This window comes from Leiobunum rupestre, chromosome 5 (genome assembly GCF_980474605.1).
Source record: "Leiobunum rupestre chromosome 5, qqLeiRupe1.1.hap1, whole genome shotgun sequence".
NCBI classification, from domain to species: domain Eukaryota; kingdom Metazoa; phylum Arthropoda; class Arachnida; order Opiliones; family Sclerosomatidae; genus Leiobunum; species Leiobunum rupestre.
In genome coordinates, this window is record NC_143388.1 from 30,027,695 (window position 1) to 30,050,933 (window position 23,239).

The following is a 23,239-nucleotide window of genomic DNA, read 5'->3' on the forward strand; positions in this document are numbered from 1 at the left end:
AAACTTATGTTGCATTTATCTTCCCTAAATTATGGCGAAATACTTTTTTTTCCGCGAAATATATTAGGTTTCGAATTCAAAATAATGTAGTAATCAAAGGTAAAAATGTAGATGTAGAGTCATGTGACCCAAATTGACCAATGACGAGACGGGATATTAGCATTGTCGTCCTATGTTCGGAATACTCTGGGTAGCCATTGCTGATGAAAGGAAAAATTTAAATCCAACTTCATAATGGTCAACAAATGTCATTGGAATGTGCAACCCTCATGGCAATCGAGCGGCATCGCCACTAAAGGGTACTATTGTGTTATTTTTAAGTTGCATAAGTATCTTAATGGCAATCTAGTGTCAGACATGAAGCCCTCGCTCTCTTTTCCTCCCAAGCGAAAAGACAGCCATCATTGGTCACTCGTCCGTTAGACCCGTGATCCTTTAAAAAAGTCGAAAATAAAAAGACACCCGAATGAAACAAATTATCCGATACTAATTAAAATAATGCTAAAAATAGTTTATTTCGGTAAAAAACTACATATTTCCGAGCATATTTGACACTAAATGAAAAATCTAGTCGAGTACATTTTCCGCGCTTTTGCCAGGCTTATGGACAGTAACGCGGCTTAAAGCTACGCAGAGTACTTTGGCCTTCCCTACAGTGAGAAAGAACGTAAACCGCCATTATTCAGGTTCTGTAGTTTCCAATTGTAGGCCTATTTGCTGAGATTTCTATGCCGAATTTATGCAATGTAAGTGCTATTTTATTACCCTTAAAATGATGTATTTTTTCGCATAAGTCGCCTTAGAAGCTATCTTAAGCCTAAAAATTAAGACTTGGACGCTATATTTGTTTGTAACCGTCAGTTTTAAGTCAAGTCCACGCTAAGCCTAAAAAATCGTATAACGGTTTTCTTGTTAAGCCTAACGGTAGTAAAATTGGCGTAGTGTTCATGCTTTGGAAAAGCGCTAGAAAATGAACTCTCTAATTCTTGAATATGTGTTAAATGATAGTCATGTTGTTTGAGAAGGTCTAGGGATGATTTTAAACTTCTATTTTTGTAAGTTTCATGCATCCTTTTTTAGAAGCACTAAATGCTTAACAAGCACCTTAAAGTCAAGCTAGAGTAGTCTTTTAAGCATCAAGTATGCGGTTGTAAGAATAATTCTCTATAACCTCGTTATTTTATATAGATAATGTTGGTGTTTCATTTCAAGCACATGGTGTGTGATTGCGTATGTGAGAAATAATTCGTGTAATAGTAATATCTTTTAAACTTGACAGTTGAAACATTTAAATCCACTAAACTGCAGGCCTATTAGAACTCAGAGTTGGTAAATCAGCTAATGTGTCTACCATTTCTAGTAATGGAAAGTCTGGGTATTTATTTAAACAAATATTGTATAAATCGGGTGATTCGATGAAATATGTTTAAAATTGGTTTTACTTCTTACATAATGTATTACTGGGTATCGAAGATAACATTGACCATCATGTAGAATGTATAAATTTAAAATTAAATATGTAAATTTGTATCAATGTTTATGGTAAAGTAACATTAAAGATCTTGTTTTTTTAAATTTTTGGTTTGTTATTGTTTTAATATTTCATGATCAGTAACATTGGTGATGTTTAAAAGTTGACATGACCTTGAAATTCAAATATGAACTAAACCCAATTTTAAACAACTTGGACGTATACCAAATTAAATATATGCTGTTTTTATTTCGCATTTCTTAATTTTTGTGTGGTTGAGGTTAATAAAAATTTTCTTGATTAATTTTCAGGTAAGTGATGGCAGACCTGCCTGACCTTAAAGATGTGGTGTATTTCGTTCGTTTCTAATCAAGAAATAGGCAGTTGTCTAATTCATTCTTGTAAGTATGAAGATTTATAAGCTGGGTTCATGTTTATCAGGTTGAATGCTATAGTTTTTACCAGAACTTAATAAAGTTTACTTAAATGCAACTAACTTTTCCAATGTTCTGTATTCCTTCGTTTTTCCGGAATAGTATCAGTGAGAGTGATTAGATAAGTTGGTGCCAGTATGCTAGATTAGTGATATTTCATTCTAATCGCGAAAGTTCCAAATGGATCGCTATAATTTTTTCATTGTCAACAAGTAGATGACACCTTTTTAGATATTTAAATATCAATTATTAAATTATCACTCACTATAGTTATGACATGCAATTTTAGTTAGGTTGGACATTTCATATGGAGCGATTTAAAGCGTGAAAGATTAAAATAAGTTGTCAGGAAATAACCTGATTGTGTTCTAAAATTTGTTTCTTACACTACAATAATATGAAAATTTACATCTGTAAATTTTAAAAATATTTTCGTAGTTGACCTTGATATTACTTTTTAAGTGATGCTTAATGTATTCTCTCAAAGTTCTATTAGTTTCCATCTAAGCCTTAAAAATGAGGCACTTTTAATTGGGTGATCCCAATTTCCTTCCTAATCTTGAATTTTCATGGCTCCATAGTTACTGCGTTTATTACATGTTCTAACAATGTAAAATTACCCTCCATATGGCTATTTTCTTAAGATGTAAACACTTTTAGCACCACTAATTTTCCCCTAAAATGTTATTTTTTGAAAGGGGTGAAAAAGAATATGTGGCAATGAACATAAAATTTCTGGAAAATTTAATAAAATACAAAAGACTAATCGCAGTTTTTGGTTTTTCTTAATTACTTGATTTTATACATTTTAATTTGACTTGCATTGAATTGGAATTGTTGCAAGACCAATTTTTTGCCTTTTTTTTAGTTTAAAACTGATATAAGTCAACGTGGTCAATCATGTTAAATCAGCCAAAATTAATTATAATTGAAACAATTTTGATTTAATTCCAAGCTTTATAATGTAAAAATATCTACGCAGAATAAAGCACTCTTACCTCATGCAATCCTTATTATGAAATATATGAATTAAAAGTATTGCTTATAATTATAGAAACACCTATTCTTCCCGTAACCTAACTTAAGTGGTTGATATTGAAATCTAAATCTAACTGAACAAATCATACAACACATTCACCGTTAAAATTCTAACTTAGTCATATTTGACACATGTTAGAAAAATTAGAATTAATATTATATTGCCCAAATGTATACAAGAAAATATTGTTAAAGTATAATTTTTATGGGTATTTATTTCAATTATACCATAGACGTTTTGTTTAATTTAAAAAGCTTTCCAAGTCAAAATGGCGTTTGTTAATTGGTGCTGTTAAAAACTTTTTTAAACTAAAACATACCTCCATGTGTTTTGTTTAAAAGATATCACTAGTATTGAAATCCACTACTCTTAACATTTAGTAATTGCAATTTTTCTGAATGTTTTTAAAACTCTAATTTGAACCTAGAATGCCACTTCTTGGACTACGGAGCTGACCATGACGAACGACGAAGAATACAGTCAGCAGCCGGTTAATGGCATTGTCCAACCGCCGTACATACCGCCTGCCTCTAAACCCCACCGTAACACCAACCAACTTCAATTTTTGCTCAAAGTGGTCATGAAAGCGGTGTGGAAACACCATTTTGCATGGCCGTTTCACCAGCCTGTAGATGCAGTCAAATTGAGTTTACCGGTAATTTCATTCTATAAAATTATTAAAACAACAATTTAAATAATAATGTCCAATACTAGGATTATCATAAGATAATTCGACAACCAATGGATCTAGGCACGATTAAAAAACGCCTAGAAAACTGTTGGTACTATTCAGCTAGCGAATGTATTGAAGATTTCAAAACAATGTTCACTAACTGCTACGTCTACAACAAACCTGGAGAAGATGTTGTTCTTATGGCACAAGCCCTTGAGAAACTCTTCCTAACCAAAATAGCTGAAATGCCAAAGGATGTAAGTATACGCGCCGTCAATCCCAATCTTTAAAATGGTTTTTCACTATACCATATATTTGTTTATCATTAATCTAGGAAGTTGAAGTGGCTATGCCAAATCCCAGAAATGCATCGGGCAAGGGTAAAAAAGGAAAAGGCAAAGGAAGTGGCAGGGGAAGATGTAATTTCCTTTTTTTTCCCTTGTGAATTTTGTGGTGGGGATTTTTATCAAAGATTGGTATTCATTGCGGGAAATCACCGTTCTTTCAGTACCTGGTTCTGCTTCTTCTGTAAATGCGTCTTCGCCAGCCAGTAGTCTGTCTTCACCTCCAGCAACACCATTAGGAAATTCTCTGCCACCGGCTATCTCCGTCCCAAATTCTCAAACCTCTCACTCCAGTTTACCTCCCCCGATTCCTCCTCCAACAACCACCGTTGCCCCATCTACCATCCCAGGTAGTACAAATACGCCAACAACTTTATCAGCAACAGCGTCATCGGCCAGTTCTCAGGCGGCTTCGGCACCCACCCTAAGGTCAGCTAGCTATAACAATAGCGTGACAACGCCTACTAGTGGCAGCAACTCTCATCCTGTCGAAAACAGTTCTACTACAGGGGTTGGTAAAGGTACTTCAGCCAGTCAAGACAGTGGGCAGCCTCCGCCGCCGGTCTTACCGCAGTTAGGTCCTAGCGTTACCATTACTCCCGTCGCATCTACTCCGCCAGTACAAACGGGCCCTACGAAGGTAATTAACAAAGTAAACAAAAATTTTCTTTAAACGATTTTCTGTTGTATCTGATTTAAAGTTAATGTAACAATTGCGTTTTTCAGGCTAAAAAAGGAGTTAAACGGAAAGCGGACACTACAACCCCAACTGCAATATCCAACTTGGATCCAGTCTACTCAATGCAACCAGAAACCAAGCTATCCAAAATTTCTACAAGAAGGGAAAGCGGAAGACCTATCAAAAAACCTCCCTCCAAAGATTTACCCGATACACCTCCTGATCAGGTTCGAGGAGATCCTCTAAGGTACAATGGAGTAGCTCAGTATCCCCCTTCCCACATTGGGAAGAGCAAAAAGGGGAAGCTCACAGAGCAGATGAAATACTGCAGTAGTATTTTAAAGGAGCTTTTTGCCAAGAAACACGGAGTCAGTTTGGATATCTTTTTCTAATAACCTGTGTTCTTAATTTTAACAGTACCTTTTACCCATTATTTCTAGGGTTATGCGTGGCCATTTTACAAACCAGTGGATGCAAAACTATTAGGTCTTCACGATTATCATGACATAATCAAACACCCTATGGATTTAGGAACAGTAAAAGTAATTATACATTTTTGTTCTCCAAGATTAACCAATATTATCCGCAGATAGCTGATCCTCTATTCGTTTTAGTTAAAAATGGACGGCAGGGAGTACAGGGCCCCTGAAGACTTTGCGTCAGATGTGCGGCTCATTTTCACAAATTGTTATAAGTATAATCCTCCTGATCACGAAGTTGTAGCAATGGCTAGGAAACTGCAAGATGTGTTCGAAATGAGGTATGCCAAAATGCCTGATGAACCAGCTATAGCAGAACCTAGCATCGCTACACCATCAACACCGGCAGTTGGAAGTGCAGTGAAAACGGAAGAATCTTCAACGTCCACTACATCAAGCACATCGTCTTCGGAAAGCTCTACGAGTGACTCTGAAGATAGTGATAATGAAAGGAAGCTTCAACAACTACAAGAACAGGTAAAAATTTGGTTTTATTTAACAGCAATAGACTACTTTTAAACTATTTAGCGAATCTAAATGTACTGTTATTTCTTTTTGTTTTTTTTTTATGTTCAGTTGCGTAAAGTGACAGAGCAGATAAGCCAGCTTGCTGCTCAAAGTCGAAAGAAAGATAAAAAGAAGAAGAAAAAGAAGAAAAAAGATAAGGACGATACCAAAGACGGAATTAAACAAGAAGTTGACGTGCCTCTTATGGACACAACTAATAATGTGACTGCCTCCACTCCTACTCCCACGGGTAAAGGTGCAAAGGGAAGCAAAGCTAAAGCAGCTGCCGCAGCCGCTGCTGCTGCGGCATCAACTGCGGTCTCCAGTGTCGGTTTAAGTCTTACAAGTGCTTCGAACAACGCATCTTCCAATCTCAACAGTGCGGGAAACGCGAGTGCGGGTGCAAACTCAGTTCCGGTTCCTGGCCCTTCCAAATCCTCCGGGCAGGGTAAAAGCTCTGGCCAGGCAAAGCGTGGGCGTTCGAACAGTAAATCTTCTAAAAAGAACAAAGTCTTACCTACGTTTGATAGCGAAGATGAAGACAATGCCAAACCAATGTCTTACGATGAAAAGAGGCAGCTTAGTCTCGATATTAACAAACTTCCTGGTACGAAGCTATTTAACAGCGTTAATTTTCTTAAAAGCAGAGCTAATTATTTTTCTCCTTCCTTAAAGGTGACAAATTGGGGCGGGTTGTGCACATAATCCAATCGCGAGAGCCTTCATTAAGAGACTCTAATCCAGACGAAATAGAAATAGATTTCGAAACTTTGAAACCTTCGACACTGAGGGAATTAGAAGCTTATGTAGCATCTTGTCTAAGGAAAAAGCCTAGAAAGCCTTACTGTAAGCGTTTGTTAATATCCTAAATATTGATGGAGACTTTTGACTGTTTTATTCATTTTTCTTGGTATTGCGAATAACAGCATCCAAGAATAAAGTGACTGGAAAGTCGAAAGAGGAGCAGGTTAGAGAGAAGAAACAGGAGCTAGAAAAGAGGTTGCAAGATGTTAGCGGTCAACTTGGAGGATCATCCAAAAAAGCTGTTAAAAAAGGTAAGACAAATCCACAGGGATGGGGTAAAATTAGGTTAGGGTTAGCCTAAAAAATAAAATATCCTGGCATTATTTGATTTGCTCTTGGTGCTATTATCATTACATGCCCAGGTAATTTTAACGGTAACATGATGGTTCATTTACTTGCTAAAATCTATTGGCTTTAGCATTAAATTTAATTTGTTTGATTATAATAGTATAATGTCAGATGCTTAAATGATTCCTTTATTTATACAGTTTTTTAATTACGCTCTCCTTGAAATCAACAGTTTTTTAAGTTCAATTAATTTTTGCATTATCAATTTTTATCTTAAAAGTTTTTTAATTGCAAATCATCCCAACAAAAAAATGGTACTTAAAAGCGTAACTAAAGTTTTCCATAGTTTTTAGTTTCAAATCTTTACGATAAACTAAATAATGAGGTTACTTGTTACATACTTGTGATAAAAGATGACTCCCCCGCAAAGCTTTAAAATGCGAGTGATTTGCTGCTGTGTCCTAAGCTGTTTCCCCATAATGCTAAGTATTATATCCTTTTATAAATATTATGTGACAAGGCACCTCATTGCTCAAAGTATTACTGAACAAGTTCAATTCAATTAAATTAAATTTGATAATTACGTAACAATGAAAATTTTTTACTTGGAACTACTAGGAATTTCCCATTATTAGAAAGTAATTTCGCAATAAAATCGTTACTCTACAATCTGCACTAAATTGAAGTATTTATATTGGTCTTGTATTCGAAACAGAGTCTGATAACTCTCACGTTGATGTTGTTGGAGGTCGTAGTCGCCTAAGCGAAAGCAGTAGCAGCTCTAGTGACAGTGACAGCAGCAGTAGTAGCAGTTCAAGCAGTTCATCCGATAGCAGCGACTCGGAGTCAGGTTAGACTGATGAATCACAATTATTTTATTGCTAATGATGTAAAAAATTCCAAGCACTCTTCGAGTTTAGTTGTTAGTTTCTCATTTATTGCGAGAGGATCAGTTGGCTTTTTTTAGGATTATGGGAATGAGTTTTTTTTTAAAAAGGGGCACAAAAGTTATCATTACTATCTTTTGTTTATAGCAAATTTTTTATCAAATTATGTATTATTTAATGTGTTTTTTATTTTTCCCAATTTTAATATTTTCGCGGTGGGTTTTTATGAAAGGGCCAAATTCTGTGCAAAAATTAAGTTGTGAAATAGCTTCGAAAACATTATTCACCCTACTTACATAGATTGTGTTTAAAACCCAAATGAGTCGAGATTATAGCCTTAATCAGCTGTTGTAGAAAAAAGGGAATTGTTTATAATTTAATAGTTTTATTTTTTAATTATTGATTTCCGTAATTGTAAGGGTTTATTTTGTTCTCGGGAAAAGTGCATGTACTGGTTACTGTACTGTTGATTTTTGGCAGTGCTTACCTGGTGTTTTACGGTACTCTTTTGTTTAAGCTTGAATTGGTAATTACTTTACCTACAAATGTTTCCAAGTACTTCTTTCCCTCCGCTCTAATAACAAACACCTAACACCCTTCATGTGTCTTACTACTTTTGGTTTATTACAAAGTATTTGGCTAAAATCAAAAACTAATTTAATCCAGTCGGTTATAGAGTGAGATAGAGAACCCATGGTTGGTTCTTATTTTGCAGGCATTATTTTTGTTACAATCCAGTTATTTATTTATTTGGGTAAGATATAGTCGCTAAAAATTCTTCCCCACCAATAAACCTACATTCTGTTTTGGTTTGAGGGGTTTTTTATGCATTGGCAATATTATCGTACCTTCCCCCTATCCCAGCTCTGGGTTTTCTTCTCTAGCCATAGAGTGCAAGTGTTCTGAGGCCAGCCAACTTAACTTCTTCCCCAAAAATATGATAATCACAGTGTGGTTTCTTTTATGTATTACATATTCATTTAGAGACTAAGGTCTAAATACTGTTTCATTGTTGAAATGTTGTTTACATTTTGCCATCAAATCATTCATTATCGCGGTTTTATGTATTTTCTTTAAAGATGTGCCATAATATACTATTTCAATTGTTTGTATTAGAGGTTCTCTATTTCGGTATAATTCTTCTTGAAACATTTTAATTTTGTTAAATGAGTTTAATATACTTGTACCATTGTGATATTGCGAAGGTCACTGCCATTAAATCCATATGAAGATTCCAAGAGGTCACCCGAAGAAGAATAAACTACCTGGATTCGCAAATTGATCTATATAACGGCTAGTGAAAATAACAAATTTACAGTGAATTTGTGGGGCTCTAGTCTGTTGTATTATTGGTTGTAAATTGTATAAACTTTAGATAACGTGCGATGCTTAACAAAACAGTACATGTTTCTGGATTTGGAAAAGTATTTAGTCCATATTGCGTGTCAGCTTTTTGGCTGGCCTTCAGGACCAATTTATTATTTTCCTCTATTTTATTTGTTTCATCTAAAAAAGTAAGAAAATTGCACTCTTTCGGCTAGAAAGTAAAAAAATCAAAAACTGAAATTAACTTTTTTTCAGTCCATTTTTGTTTCATTTTTGTCTGTTTTTTGTTCTTGAAATTTTTTCCTCGATTTTAGAGTTTTAAAGGCAAATCCAGAGATAACCAAAGTGTAGAAAGCCTATTTTTCCCTAGTTTATTTAAAAACATAAAAATTTTTGGCTTGTCTTTTAGTTGTGGCAAAAAAGAAAACGTTTACAAGTCAAGCTACTAAAAGTTAAACGAGCAAATTATTGTATTTATATAAAAGATGTTTTATACTTGTAACGCCGTTCACCCAAAAAATGTGTTTTGCATTACTTTTAAAATTCATCACCCTTTGAAAGACCATTTTTTTTCCTTCATTGCGCATATGGTACGAGAAAAGCAATAAGAACTTGCGTGACATTTCATTAGCAAGTTGAATTGCTTCCATAAGTTTTATGTACGTGTAATTTCATATCTTGTATAAAAAAAACAGGTGAAACAAAAAATTCTTGTAACGATTTAATGCATTTGTAAATAAGGCATTTCATTCTTTCACATGTAGAACTATGTTTCCCATTTAACATTTTTTCCATTGACTTTATGTAAAATATAAAAGAAACAAAAAATATCAACCATCTTGTATATGCCATATCCTCCTTTCCAAAGTCAAAATAAAAAGAATGAGGTGTTACTACCTTTTTCTGTTATTTAAAATTGAAATTTTTCTTTAAATATTTGAGGAAACTGGCTTGCCTCAGAACAATACTTGCACTCATCCCCTTATTAGGCGCTTCTTTTGTTACCAATACTTTGGTCCTTTTTTTTTTTCAATTATTTTTCAGGAAATTTTTGCAATTTATTGAAATTTCAAGTTTTGGGGTTGTCTTTGTTGCGTTAGTCATCGGCCTACACTATTACAAGACCTACTTTCATATATTTGTAGTGGAAAATTCAAATATGCTTGCTATATACATTAGACTAATTTCATGGTTTCTATTTTTAAACCTGGCAAAAATGGCAGTTTTAGGCGGAGGTTAGTACGGAAATCATTAGATTTACCCTCGCACTAAAATAATTTAATAGATGAGTAAAAGTAGATATTCACAATGATTTGATAATTTTTTTTTTACAAATCAAATGTTTTATTCATCTATTATTTTGCAATTTACTGACCACAACCCTGTTTTTTAATCTCGGTAAAAGTTGGGTTTTGACCCATATTAAGAAAATACAGCGTAAAATTTTTACCAAACAATAGGGCTCAATGCTGATCTGCTTACCTATAATGGTATATTAGTTCAGGTTACCAAAATATCTGTATGTGTATAACCATAGTTCTTCAAACAGTTATGATTTATGAATATAAATTCTAGAGTTAGCTACCCCTTGAGACATAGTGCATTGATTTTTTTGGCAGGAAGACTGATTTCTAGAAACTTTTTTGAAGTTGGTAAAATCTTTTCCATTATATTTTTTTAAATCAATTCCTTAAAAACTCCTTGAGAATTATGGCTTTCCAAATTCACCTGCCTAACCCACATAGACTAATTTAGGTTGTAGCCACTTTAGGTTATGTTTCTTTTGGTAATTGTGACCGGCCTAACAGAAAAGGCGAAAACCAATACAAATTGCCCGTGCTTGGGACTAACCCCTTCTCCAAAGCTGCTTCCTGTAAATGGCTCTAATAGCCGATCATTATTGTTTTAACGGGTCCAGCCACTCAATTTAGAAAAGAAATTATACTCTAATTTTCATTGCTATCATTTATCTAAATTTTACGCTGTAATTTCAACCACTTTTGATAACTTAGAACTACATAAAAACATGTACAAGTCTATGAAACACAAAAACCACATTTATTCGCAGAACCTCATGGCAAGAAATCAAAGTCTGGAGAAAATAGAGTAAGTTTGAGATAAAAATCAGACAACCAAATGGATGAGGTTTGTGAATACATTGTGGTACATTGCTCTCGTAGCACACTGCTAGTCCAGATCCAAAGCCGCCTGCTGCTCATGGGCAGCAACCGACTACGCATTCGGGGATCGTAGGTGCGTCTCCTCAACTTCCACCACCATTGGGACATCACCACCCAGGTGGTCCCGTTCCTCTTTCACCATTCGATCAACATGGTGGGCCCTTAGGAACTGGAGCCCCTGGTGGCCCCATGTCTTTTCCACCGCAACAAGCACACCATTATCAACCACCAAATGCAGGAGGCCCCACACCTGGTTATCCTCTTAATCTTCCTCCTCATTTACAAATATCAACTAGCGACCCTAGTATGGGTGGCATGTATCCAATTCAAGGTATGAAACCTTTTACTGCCAGCGTTATTGCACCACATGCTGTAAGACATACCCTAAAACACATCCACATTAAGCATTTTGTGGTTAAAGTTGCACTCAAACATTAATTTTGCGCACTAGTTATAGTTTTGAATTAGGGCATTTTATCTCATATTTCATAAAACCATATTTATTAAAAAAAAGCTTTGCTTTTATAACGGCATGATTTTTAATCAAAAGTTGTGTGAAATTTTCCGTTTTGTACTGGTTTATTTTGTTACAAGTATTATAAATATTTATTTTTTACCAGGCATGGTAACAGCCCCTTCTCGACCACCAGTGGTAGCCAGTCATAGTTTACCACAACAACCTTCTAGACCTACTGCTACGGCAACAGCTGCCCCAGTTAAAAAGGGTATTGGTATTACTCCTGGAAAAATTCCAGGTAAGTTTTCCAAAGTTCATAATTGTCTTTTACGATACGTTGAATGTTCTTAACTGTGGTCCATTATCAACCAAACTGGCATGCTATACTTGTTTAGCATAAGTTTTACGCAAAATGTGTTTTTATTACTCAATTCTTAGGGGGCGGTTTACGTTACACATGGCCAAAAAAAGGTTTTTTGTTCATTTTGGATGAACACTGCAGTCAATTTCTTGCTGCCTTGAGTAGCTACAGCGGCTATGGTCAAGTGTTAAAGCTTTTTTTATCTTGACATGAAGCCATTAAATAGCCACAGAATTATTTGAATTTTGAGGGGCAGAGCTACATAATTATGTTTTGGAAGAGGGGAGATATGCCTGAGTTACACAATAGAAAGGGTGAAGCTTCTTAATTTTTCAAACTATTCTTTAGACATTAAACTTTACCAGGAATTGTGAATCCCCTTAGATTGATGATCTGTGGATTGTGCCAATACTCTGTGTAATTGTAATGCAAAAACCACAATATTTATGATACTTGTACAGAAAAACACAAGTTGATAAACAATTACTATGTTTAAAGATAGGTAAATTACTATTGCTACAATCGGAAGTATATTATCTTGGAGTATGTATCTCCCATTGCTGCTAATATTATATGCGTGAAACATTTAAAAGTCCATAAGTCAGTTTATTTGAAATAGGATAAAATTACGGAATAAGTATATTAGTCCATTATGAAAAGGGATAATAAAGCTAAACCCTAATCAAATTTGAAGACATTTAAAAACTTACTAATAGCTCGTACCAATAGGTCTTTTTGTTTGCTTGAAGACCTATTGGTAAGTTTTTAAATTTCTTCAAATTTGATTAGGGTTTAACTTTATTATCCCTTTTCATAATGGACTAATCTACTTTATCACCCTTTACAATGCAGTCCATAGGTGGTTCTTTTAACTTATTGGAAATAGTGCTTGGTTTCAGGTGAATATTTCACATTTTTTTTATACATCATTTGGGATCAAATTTATTCTTCAATACCCTTGATAGACTGTCATTAAAAGAGTTTTATTCATTTTAAACTAATAGTTTATTAGAAATAAGCCCAAATTTAAAATTATACCATCTGAAACTAGCTATGGTTAAAAAGGAAATTTTGTTTAACCAGAAGTTTATAAAGTACCTCTTATCCACCTCCCTAAACTGTTAGTGTTATTACCATGAAACATTTACCATCGCAGAAAAATAGTGCATTGCAAACTAAATCATATATAGATTTGCATAAATTTTTAAATCAGAAAAAGATAAGTAAATCAATCCAGTTTGTGTAATTTTTTCCACTCTGGTTTAAAACGTGGCCAACAAATGCTTCTGTGTAGACAACACGTTGTGTAAATTTTTTGCCTGTTTTTCTTATGATTTTTATAACCATAATGAAAAGCGAATGAAAACAAATACCTCTGTCTGAACCATTAGTTTATACATATATTTATCGATTATGTATGTTTTTAAAATGCTATTTTGTTTTTGGCCAATAACTTATGCATGATCCCATCATTTAAATACATAAAAAATTACACAGTGACAGAGGCTGGAGTGTGCTATGAATTAATTTTAAATGGTTATAGTTTTATATCAGATAAAGGGCCTGTATTCATTTTAATTTTGCGGTGGGGCTATATAATCACATGTTTTGGGTAGCAAAAATAAATGCTTAAGTCACGTGAGAGTAGGGGAGGAACTACATGAAATTTGCCTGCATTTTTCGAATTATTCTATGGGCCTTTAAGTAAGTAACTTCATGTGTAGATGGAAGAGGAGTTGAGAAGGAATCTATTTTTTCTATCAGATTCTTTTTCGGACTCAGCTGTAACTTAGGCACTTTCTTTACTTCCCCTGAGCAAAATTTCATGTCGGTAAAAATTTGATATAATTTAGGAAATATTAAAGTTTGGGTTGGCTATTACCATTTAAAAGTAGAATTTAAAATACTTTTGGGATAGAATTAGAATAGATCTTTCCATAAAATATGAATCTTTTACGTGTGTTAAAGTTTTATAAAGCTAAAAGCACATGGTGGAATCGCAAGAAGGCTTGGATTTTAAAAGGCTCATTTCTTATGGAAAATATTCACAAATAAACGTACGAAAATTTATCAAATAATATGTTAAAATGAATGAAAAATAAGCAAAGTAGTTTGGATTTTAAATATGGCAAAGATAATAATATGACAGTCAACCTGAACCCGAGACGCACAAGACTACAACGCAAACCAATATAATGTTAATTTTTTTACAAAAAGACTGTACTAAGTTTGACCACTGATACAGGACAAACTAGGAGCTAGGGGGAATTAACAATGGACAATTTGGTTCCTTTGACCAGGCATAACAACATATTTGAATTCGAAATAAATCAGTTGAAAGCGATTTCCCACAGAAGAAGTTTTTGAAGACTTAATTGGTCACCCTGCAAATAGCATTTTATCTACAAGTTAAATTACAACACCCTATCTTAAATCCAAAATGTGTGGAAAAAATTACAAAAAAATCCTAATCTTGTCTATATCATTCTGTTGTACACCCATTAATAATTATAATAATAATAATAATAAAGTCTATATTTTATAGTCCCAGACTATATTTCTGAACTTTTTCACAAACCAAATTCAATTCATCATCACAAAACCAGAGGTAGCCAGCGTAATTTTTATGTTGAAGAACTAGATACGAAACTTCGTAATATTTCCCTCAAGAACAGAGGCATAACACTTTGAAATAAGCTTCCTTCATTTATACAAGAGATCAAGGGAACTAATTTGTTTAAAAAAACAATTAACGCCACTATCACAAATTGATTGTGTGTATACTTTGTAAAACATTTAATTTAATAATGTATAAATGTAAATGTAAAATAGTTCTGGACCCCCTTGCAAATCAGTTCGCTGAAGGGGATATCCAAAAAAAAAAGACTATTATTATTATTATTATTATTAATACCAAAGTGTAAATCTTAGCCAGAAATTTCAAAAGTAAAGCAGTTTTGACCCTTTGGGTTTATCAGTACTGTGTAGAAATTCTGACTTTTTTTGCAAATCACCCAATACCAGTTAAAATATTATACAGCTAAAATGAATGTTGCCCCTAAGCCTAGGCCGAGTTTCATAACTCAGTTCAACAAAACTGCTTTACTGATGGGTCTACCACTTGAGTTTGCCAATTATGCGGAGTACTACAAGACTACGCACAATAATATTACCCTGTCTATGTAGGGTGATCAGCCGTGCACCTTGTATGATTCTGATTCAGTTCATTCATTATTGAAATGAATACATTCATGGCAATATTTCACAGTTATGAATATGTCCACTGCTATACGTTAATGGGTGGGGACTATTTAAATTTTTTCTACCAGCACCATAAGGGGTAGAAATGTTTTTTTTTGGTATTTATGTTGTAACCTCCCCTAGGAGAAAACATGTAAAAATGCGTAATATATTTTACAAAGCTATAATAGCTATTTCTCATCTCGTAAAAGCCTTTGGTATTAGTATTATATTTTTGGAGAAAATCAAACTGGAAATGAAAGGTCTCATTCTCTTAATCCTTATTCACTGAAATTCTTGACTTTCAATAAATGGTAATATGGCCATTAAAAGTTAAGTTTTTAATGTGTTGGAAATAAATGTCGATCTTTTAACAGTATGCTGAACTGTAGTTCGTGTTTTAAGCATGTGCTTTTGTAATTCGAATTTAAAATACCGTAAATTGAAGTCAATTTAAGTATTTCCCACATAATGTAAAGTGCATGGGTGTGAAATTTTTAAGGAAAAATTTATTGACTGTTACTAGATACTTGTCATGTATATTAATTTATTTGAAATGCGATTCCAATTGTTAGATTTTGAAGTAAATTTAATATTTCCCTAACTTCAATGGAATTGGAAAACAACCCAAAGTCTTAGTATTCTTCTGTTTTTGGATTTCAGTGATAGAATTTTGAGAATGAGGCCTATGCCAAAGTAATTGGATATTAGACTATTAGCGAAGATACCTCTTTCATTCAGGTAAGAAAGATGATTTGAGTATGGATGCCATACTTTTTATTTCTCACGTGAAATATGAAACAATAAAAACGGTGGCAATGACATTGGATAGTCTAATAAAATATTTTAATAGATCTGCAATCTCATTGTGTAACGCTTAAAAAAATAATTAACCCCAGAAACTTATTAACTTGTTTAAAGTAGAGAAAAAGAGTTTTTCCTTTATTTAAAAAAAAAGTCGTTCATTCACAATTTGGGGAAAAACTATTCAAAATTTACCCTCAAACCGAAAATAGTATCATCATTCCAAATTTCACGTCCAACTTTATTTTTGGAAAAAATTATCTGTTTTGAAAGAAATATTAGCATGCCAGTTTAAAAATTAAATGACCTCAAAACTTCTAAGAGCCACACTTCGAAGATTTATTCAATTTTAATAATATCACTAAAATAGCTATGATATATATATTATGGAATATTAACATTATGGTGATGCGTTTTAATGAGAATTGATATCGGAGCATTTTTACCTTCTGATGCCAAAATTAATTTCCATTGTGTGCAACTTTCCTCAGAATATTATATATTACTAACATAGATTATCGACACTTGGAATATCTAAAGAAATCTGTTGTAGCCCTTATTCCTATAGAAACTACAGTAGTTTACAGCTGAGAATTTTGCCTGCTCTGTGGTATGTTAAATTAAGCAATGGTTTCTGAGTGAAAGACACCCATTTTTACTGCAGTAGCCAATCAATATATTTGAAAATAAGCCTTAAATTTGATGTAGTTTAAACCCTGCCTTTTTCTCTGGATGGATTCACAGCATGGTGAAAATGGATCCTTAGACATTCCACGTGTATACAAATCAATTTAAAACATATTAACTTTTGAATGTTAATAATATAACACAAATGCTGTTGTTGCTGAATTATAATTATTCTACAATGGAATTCCTAGTTAAAAGATTAAAAGCTGATATAGTTCGTTTTTTAAACCACAATTTCTGAATCTTTGGTGCGAGCTCTCTGATGTTTAAATCGAAATTTATAATACAGCAAAAATTTTGTTAAATTTATTCTACTCAGGCGCATTATCAGGGGTAGGAGGTCTACCGCCACCATTACTAATACCGTCACCTACACATACGGCCGCAGCACCTCTACCAATGGTCCAGCAGCCGCAGCAGCAACAACAACAGCAAATGACACTTAATCAATACAACAATAACTCCGCGAACAATCCACTGATTACCATGAGCATGGCATCGCTCGTTAGTAGTGCTCAAACTACTCAATCCCAACAAATGCCGTCGCTTCAGGCATCTAACCAACCCCTTCAACAGTCTGTCATGTCCGAACAACCATTTTCGTCTCCCAGTACTCCTTCGTCAATTTCCACTTCGCCATCAGTCATGACGCCAAATTCATCCCTTCCACCTCCTCCCAAACTAACGCCTGCTCCAGAAATGAAGGGGCGGTCAGTCAATAACAATCAGGGTATGTTAGGTGGCTCTAGTTTACCGGGTGGCTTAGGGGTGGGTGGTACCCACCAGCTTACTCAACAACAAATAGCGCAACAATTACAACATCAATTGTCGCAATTACCACCTTTATTGCCAGCTTCAACGAGCCCGTTACCATCAGCCTTAACTCCCCCACCTCCTATTTTATCCAAGAGCAGGGATGATATATTGCCACCTAATCTTATGCCTCCGGCAACTAGGAACAATGACAACTTTCATCCAAGTATGTTTATAGTTTTATAATTTTTATTTTGTTTTTCATTTTTTCCTTATTACATATTTTTTTCATAGTGCCCTTGAACCTTCCGCCATCATTTGCCCAAAGTCAAGCGCAAAACAATAACAATAACCAGCAACGTTCTCAACAACCGCCCCAAGCAACAACAAATGGCGAAAAACAAAGAGCCGAGTCAAAATCCAATTCAAATTCAACTCCAACTACCGCTTCTTCCAAAAAAGTAAGTTTTGATTTTCTTAATTAAATATCTGGTATTGTGAAAATTATTTGATTCTAATTAAAATTGTTTGGTAAAACATAATTACTTAATTTTTAACAACAATGTAATACATGATATTTATGTAAACTAAAAGCATTCTGATTACATGTACGGACAGAATTAACCTTTCATATTTTTTTTAATTGATTTGGGTGTTCCATAACACATATTCTATTACTGAAATGAGGTATTTTTTGTAGCAACAAATGGAACCAAAAATCAGGAACTTCGGCTCTTGGTCCAGCCTTGCACAAACAACAGCTTCAAATAGTCCTGTTGGCTCACAACCAACATCAGGTGCCATCAAAGTTGCGGCTATGGATAGTAGTTTTCAACAATTTAAAAAGCAAGCCAAGGAGAAGCAAGATAGGGTCAGTATTATTTTTAGCATTTGTTTTTCCCCCCTCTGTAACGTCTATCTAGGTTTAGTGTGTTAATTGGTGGTAAATATTCTAGCAACGGCAGTTAATGGAACAGCAAGAGATGCGAAGGCATCAGAAAGAGCAAGCAGAAAGAGAAAGACAACGGGCTGAAAGGGAAAAAATGAGGTAAATATGATACTTAAACTAGTAATTGTTGTTTTCTATTGCATTGTGTTGTAATGTAATGATAGAATTATAGTAACTTACATTATAGGCATTACAGTTATGTAATGTAAATTTTTAGTTGAACTGTAAGTTTACTTCTGAATGCAAATGCTCTAAACACAAAGCATGCTAATGTTTAATTTATTTTTCTGGAACAGAATTATATATTACCTCAAGTGTATAATATATATCTTACAAAAGTGTCTATGGCTGTTTTATTTACATAAGAATATACAACTATGTAGTATCTATTTAGGGCAGAAAAAAATTAAACTTATGCAAATTCCACTTGGCGCGAATTTCCCTTCAAACCATGGATGTTTACATTGCATCATAGCTCAAAATTTACCACTGTTATTACTTTTACCATAAGTAACATAATAACAATAAGTATGACAATTAACGAGATTTACAACCAAACTGATTTTCATAGTTATTGCGTAATCAAGATGTTTTCTCAGAAAAGAGCCCTCTAGTGTCTAAAATATGCGACACTTCCGCCAAGCCGAAATATCTGGTTTCCGATAGATAGGTGGAATATTAGGCAAAAATGATAAAAATTGAAAAAGTTTTTCTCGGTGCCACGAGCTCATGTTTTTTTATCACGCATGATTGGCACGCGGGCTCTTAAACAAAGCCAAAGCCCCTCACGACTCAGGAACTTGCTCTCTGATATTAGGCTTAAATTTTTATCAAAATGTAGTCATCCAAAACGGTAATACGCGAATCCAAGTCACAGCTTGAAGAGAGTATCAGTGCCGAAAAAAGGTTCGGTTTGAAAATTAGCATTAAAACAATAGGAAGTGTCATACTTTCTGTTATTATGTTACTTATGCTTTTACTAACTTAAATGTTAAAATTACACTGCATAGAAATACATACTAATTATCTTGGTGTAATAGTTTTAAAATTTTGCCCTGCACTATGATTTCTTCCAAAATGCATTTTGAAAAATCAGGGTAAGCCTGAGAAGTTACATATTTCAAGTGAATAACTTTAGCAGGATGAATACTTCTCTCGTAAGATATATATTATACACAACCGATGTTACTTATTTAGACAGCATTGTTTCTAGCTATCATTTTATTTTAAAACTTAAATATTTTAGATATATAAGAGTGCCTACATTTTAGATTGAGAAAACATTTTTGTAGAGAGATTTGAAACACGAACGGTTAACAGATGCTGAAACTTTTTGCTCCACCGTGTTGGTAGCATGTATTGTAAGCATGTACTCGTGCTTAAACTTAAGCCTATAACATTGATAAACTTGGCACAAAAAATCTCAAAATCTGATATAGGCATGGGAATTATAGGGAAAAAGAGGAGGAAGAAGCCCTTGAAAAGGCAAGAAAATGTCATATGGAAGAAATTGCTAGGCAAAACCAAGAACAGCAGCAACAAGCAGCCTCTGCTGCTGCCGCCGCCGCCGCTGCTGCTGCTGCTGCGGCTGCCGCTGCTGCTTCTCAGAAATTGCAAGAACAACAAGTAGCTGCTGCAAGTGCTGCCCAGCCTGTACAAACAACCAGCGAGCGTGAAAGGTTAAGGTTACGAGAACAAGAAAGGAGGAGACGAGAAGCTGTAAGTTTACTTTTACATTAGCAAGGCTTTGTTTTGGATGTTTCTTATATATTAGTGGTATTGAAGTTTATTGCTTGCTCTATAGTAAGTGTAAGATACTTGTACTTTTATGTGAAACATTTTATTTACTTTTGAGACATTCCCTAACTACCTCTACTTTAAAGATCTACATTGACAAAAACAGTTTAATGGAATAAATTTGCATTAAATATGAACTAAACAGTTCCATTTGACTGAATGAATTTTGGTGCATGCACTTGTAAACATTAGAACATTTGTTCTATTTGGATTGATGCGTGATATTTTTAGTGTTATTCCATAACATCTCTGTATTGTAGTGAAATTTTGCAGTACTCATAGAGCACTATACTGCCTTTGCTTATCTAAGCCACCATATTTGGCTTTGATTTAGCATTTAAGGTGCGAAAACAAGTCAATATATACTGGCCATTTCAAGTTATTCTTGATTTGGTAATTTTTATATTGGACAACTGAAATGTTTGATTGAAAATACTTTGTCAGTATGAATATTGCTTGGTTTTTGATTGTAGTGAATTTACAAGTGCATGACCCTAATTTTCTTATATGCTATGTATACCAGTTAATTTCAATATTATACAAAGTTTTAATCAATTAGATTTGTAGTTTAAGAGTATTTTTCTATAAGATTTCCAAATAGTTTTAAATTTTGAGGTTTTCTGATAAATGTTTTAAATAATATATTTAGTCTAATAGTTTAAAGGGCATTAAAATTGAAGCCCTATGTAAATGGGATGTTTATATAAAATCATTCCAAGAACCTGTGGGGTTGGACATTTTTAAATTAAGTGTACAGAATTTTGAATTTGAAAGTTATTTCAGGGCGACCACACCATGTATATTGTCAATTTTTTTCTTTATTTTCAATTTCTTATAATTACTCTAAATTACCATATTTTCCTAGTTTTTAGCTCTTTTTCATACTGGACACATTGCAATTAAGTGTATTAATATAGCTGGCAATCCAAAACCAAAAACTTAAAAAGCATTTTGAATAAAATTATCATGTCATTCAGACTCGAAATAAAATGTTTCCCCCTAGTAAAAATCGTTGCTCTCTCAGCTAATTTTTAAACAAAATTCTTTTTAAAAACCATTGGGTCTTCACTTAATAAGTATTGGAAAACATTTTTTTGTGATGTCATGAGATATTTTCAAACGCTTTCCTATTCACTACAAATTTTCTATTTTTCCTACATTTATTTTGAGATTTTCTGGGTGCCCCCGTGCTTTTAAAAACGAACTGATTGAGATTTTGGATTATGATTATCAAGAAGATTTAACAATTTCTTAAAATGTCCAACCCGTGTAATTTATCCCTTTGCTCTTTGCTTATTTTGATGCCCATAATACAAATATTTATATCAGAGTTTTTCTGATACTGTCACTCACAAATATGCTTAATTTCAGTTAATAAGATTTTAAAGGGAACCGTATAATTTTTTTTAATAGATGGCAGGACAAATTGACATGAACAGACAAAGTGATATCATGGCCTCTTTTGAAGGGACACTATGACGTCGTTTGAGTGTTTCGTTGTTGTATTTAATATTATCCCTACCTAACAACACATCTCACTCTCGGTTGAGTCATTCAGTGGGATTACACTCTCATGCGAGCCAGTATTTTGTGCAATTTTCTGCATATTAATTATAAATATAAAGGCATCGTGTTAGGAGTGTGCATCAAAACTTTTAATACAAACATACAAAATCACTCAAAGCGTTGTGAATAGAATAAAGGCGGTTATGGGAGAAAAATAAGATATTCAACCAAATTTAGTGGTCTCATGATTTTGTAGATGAGTGTCAAAGAACAAATATTTTGTCGTTATCATGTCCTTGGTATAAAACTATTTATCGCTATATAGAGTCACTGAAAAACTGTAATGTGCGTGTGTTTAAGTTTTTTTTTGTGTGTGCGAAACATTCAGTGTGTATGTGTGTACAGCTCATCCTATAGAAGATTATTCTGAACAAAAAATCTTCACTTATTAAAAAACATCATTCCAACAAAAGTAAAAGATTTAAAAAAAAAATTTTAATACACAAACTGGTTCCTAAACAATTCTGGAAAAGGAGAAATGATTAAACTTAATAAAAAATAAGAGAACATTTAATTACGTTAAATCTTGTACTAAAATTGAGAACTCCAATAAAAAGGTATAATATTTACTCGCTTCCGCCTTGTTGGCTTTTTAATTGATACGAGGTAATAGAACTCGTGGGGAACATCGAAAAACATTTTTTCCCGCTGTAAGTGCACAAATGAAATATGTATAAAAAACATTAAATATAGCCAAAAACTGTGTTTTGTGGTATTTGAAATATGGCCGCTATGAGACCTTTTTTAATTACAATCATTTCCATGATAAAGATTGATGCAATTATACGATACATACAAGTAATAAATGCCCACCATTTTTACATAACTCTCCTCATGTACAGTTGTTATAGGAAAAATAATAAAATGAATAGAAAATAAAAATTAGTAGTAATTAATTTATATTTTAACCCTGATGCTAAATAAAGTATTTCAGCGTGTTAAATGAGAATTGATTAGTATCAAATTTACTTGCAGGGTAAAGAGTTTTGGTTGGGTCATGTAATTTTTGGATTTGCATTAGCTATTGCGCTCTCTATAAGTGTAGTGATCTTTGAGTTATTACACTTTCTTAAGCCTTTGAATGGGTCATTCAAACGAGCTTATGTTAATATCTACCTAGGATTTGGAATTTGTTTTATTACCGTTTAATCATTTATGAAAATGCTGTTCTAAAAATTTTATCTCCCCTTAATTAAAAAAGAACTATTATTTCACAAAATTGCTTCTTTTAAATAAACTAAAAACTTTGGTCACTAGTTCAAAAAAATCATTTTCAGGCTGTAACACATTTAAAATAATTCCATGTATATTGTAAATAATTATCGTAATTTCAGTACTATAGTTTCTTTCGTATAAAATGTATTAACTTCATCGGTATAATATTTGTCTATAAGAATTAATACAATAACTGAAAAGGCCAGATAATTTTTCCTAAAACCAGTTTTTGGCAATATATAGAGCCAGTTAATAAAAATGTTAACAAAATGTGGCAATATAAATATAAAATAGGATAT

The 23,239-nt window shown here is 33.4% G+C and overlaps 1 protein-coding gene across 7 annotated transcripts; it reads left to right on the top strand.

The window, feature by feature from the left end:
• Positions 1-95: 95 nt before the first annotated feature.
• On the top strand, positions 96-22,592 carry LOC149944098 (bromodomain-containing protein 2-like). Of its 7 annotated transcripts, XM_090174494.1 has the most exons (23): positions 339-746; positions 1,783-1,872; positions 3,372-3,599; positions 3,659-3,874; positions 3,952-4,036; positions 4,126-4,390; positions 4,460-4,613; positions 4,688-5,008; positions 5,081-5,182; positions 5,255-5,596; positions 5,696-6,233; positions 6,302-6,472; positions 6,553-6,681; positions 7,434-7,568; positions 11,000-11,037; positions 11,112-11,442; positions 11,732-11,866; positions 16,980-17,639; positions 17,708-17,874; positions 18,114-18,284; positions 18,370-18,461; positions 19,802-20,081; positions 21,573-22,592. In XM_090174494.1, the coding sequence occupies exons 3-23, from the start codon at positions 3,402-3,404 to the stop codon at positions 21,636-21,638; spliced, it is 4,596 nt and encodes a 1,531-aa protein (XP_090030620.1). In that variant the 5' UTR covers positions 339-746; positions 1,783-1,872; positions 3,372-3,401; the 3' UTR covers positions 21,639-22,592. The 7 variants fall into 7 exon arrangements, with proteins under 7 accessions (XP_090030617.1, XP_090030620.1, XP_090030618.1 ...); XM_090174491.1 differs by lacking the exon at positions 339-746 and adding an exon at positions 96-299 and having other exon boundaries at positions 4,126-4,613; XM_090174492.1 differs by having other exon boundaries at positions 4,126-4,601.
• The last annotated feature ends 647 nt before the right edge of the window (positions 22,593-23,239 follow it).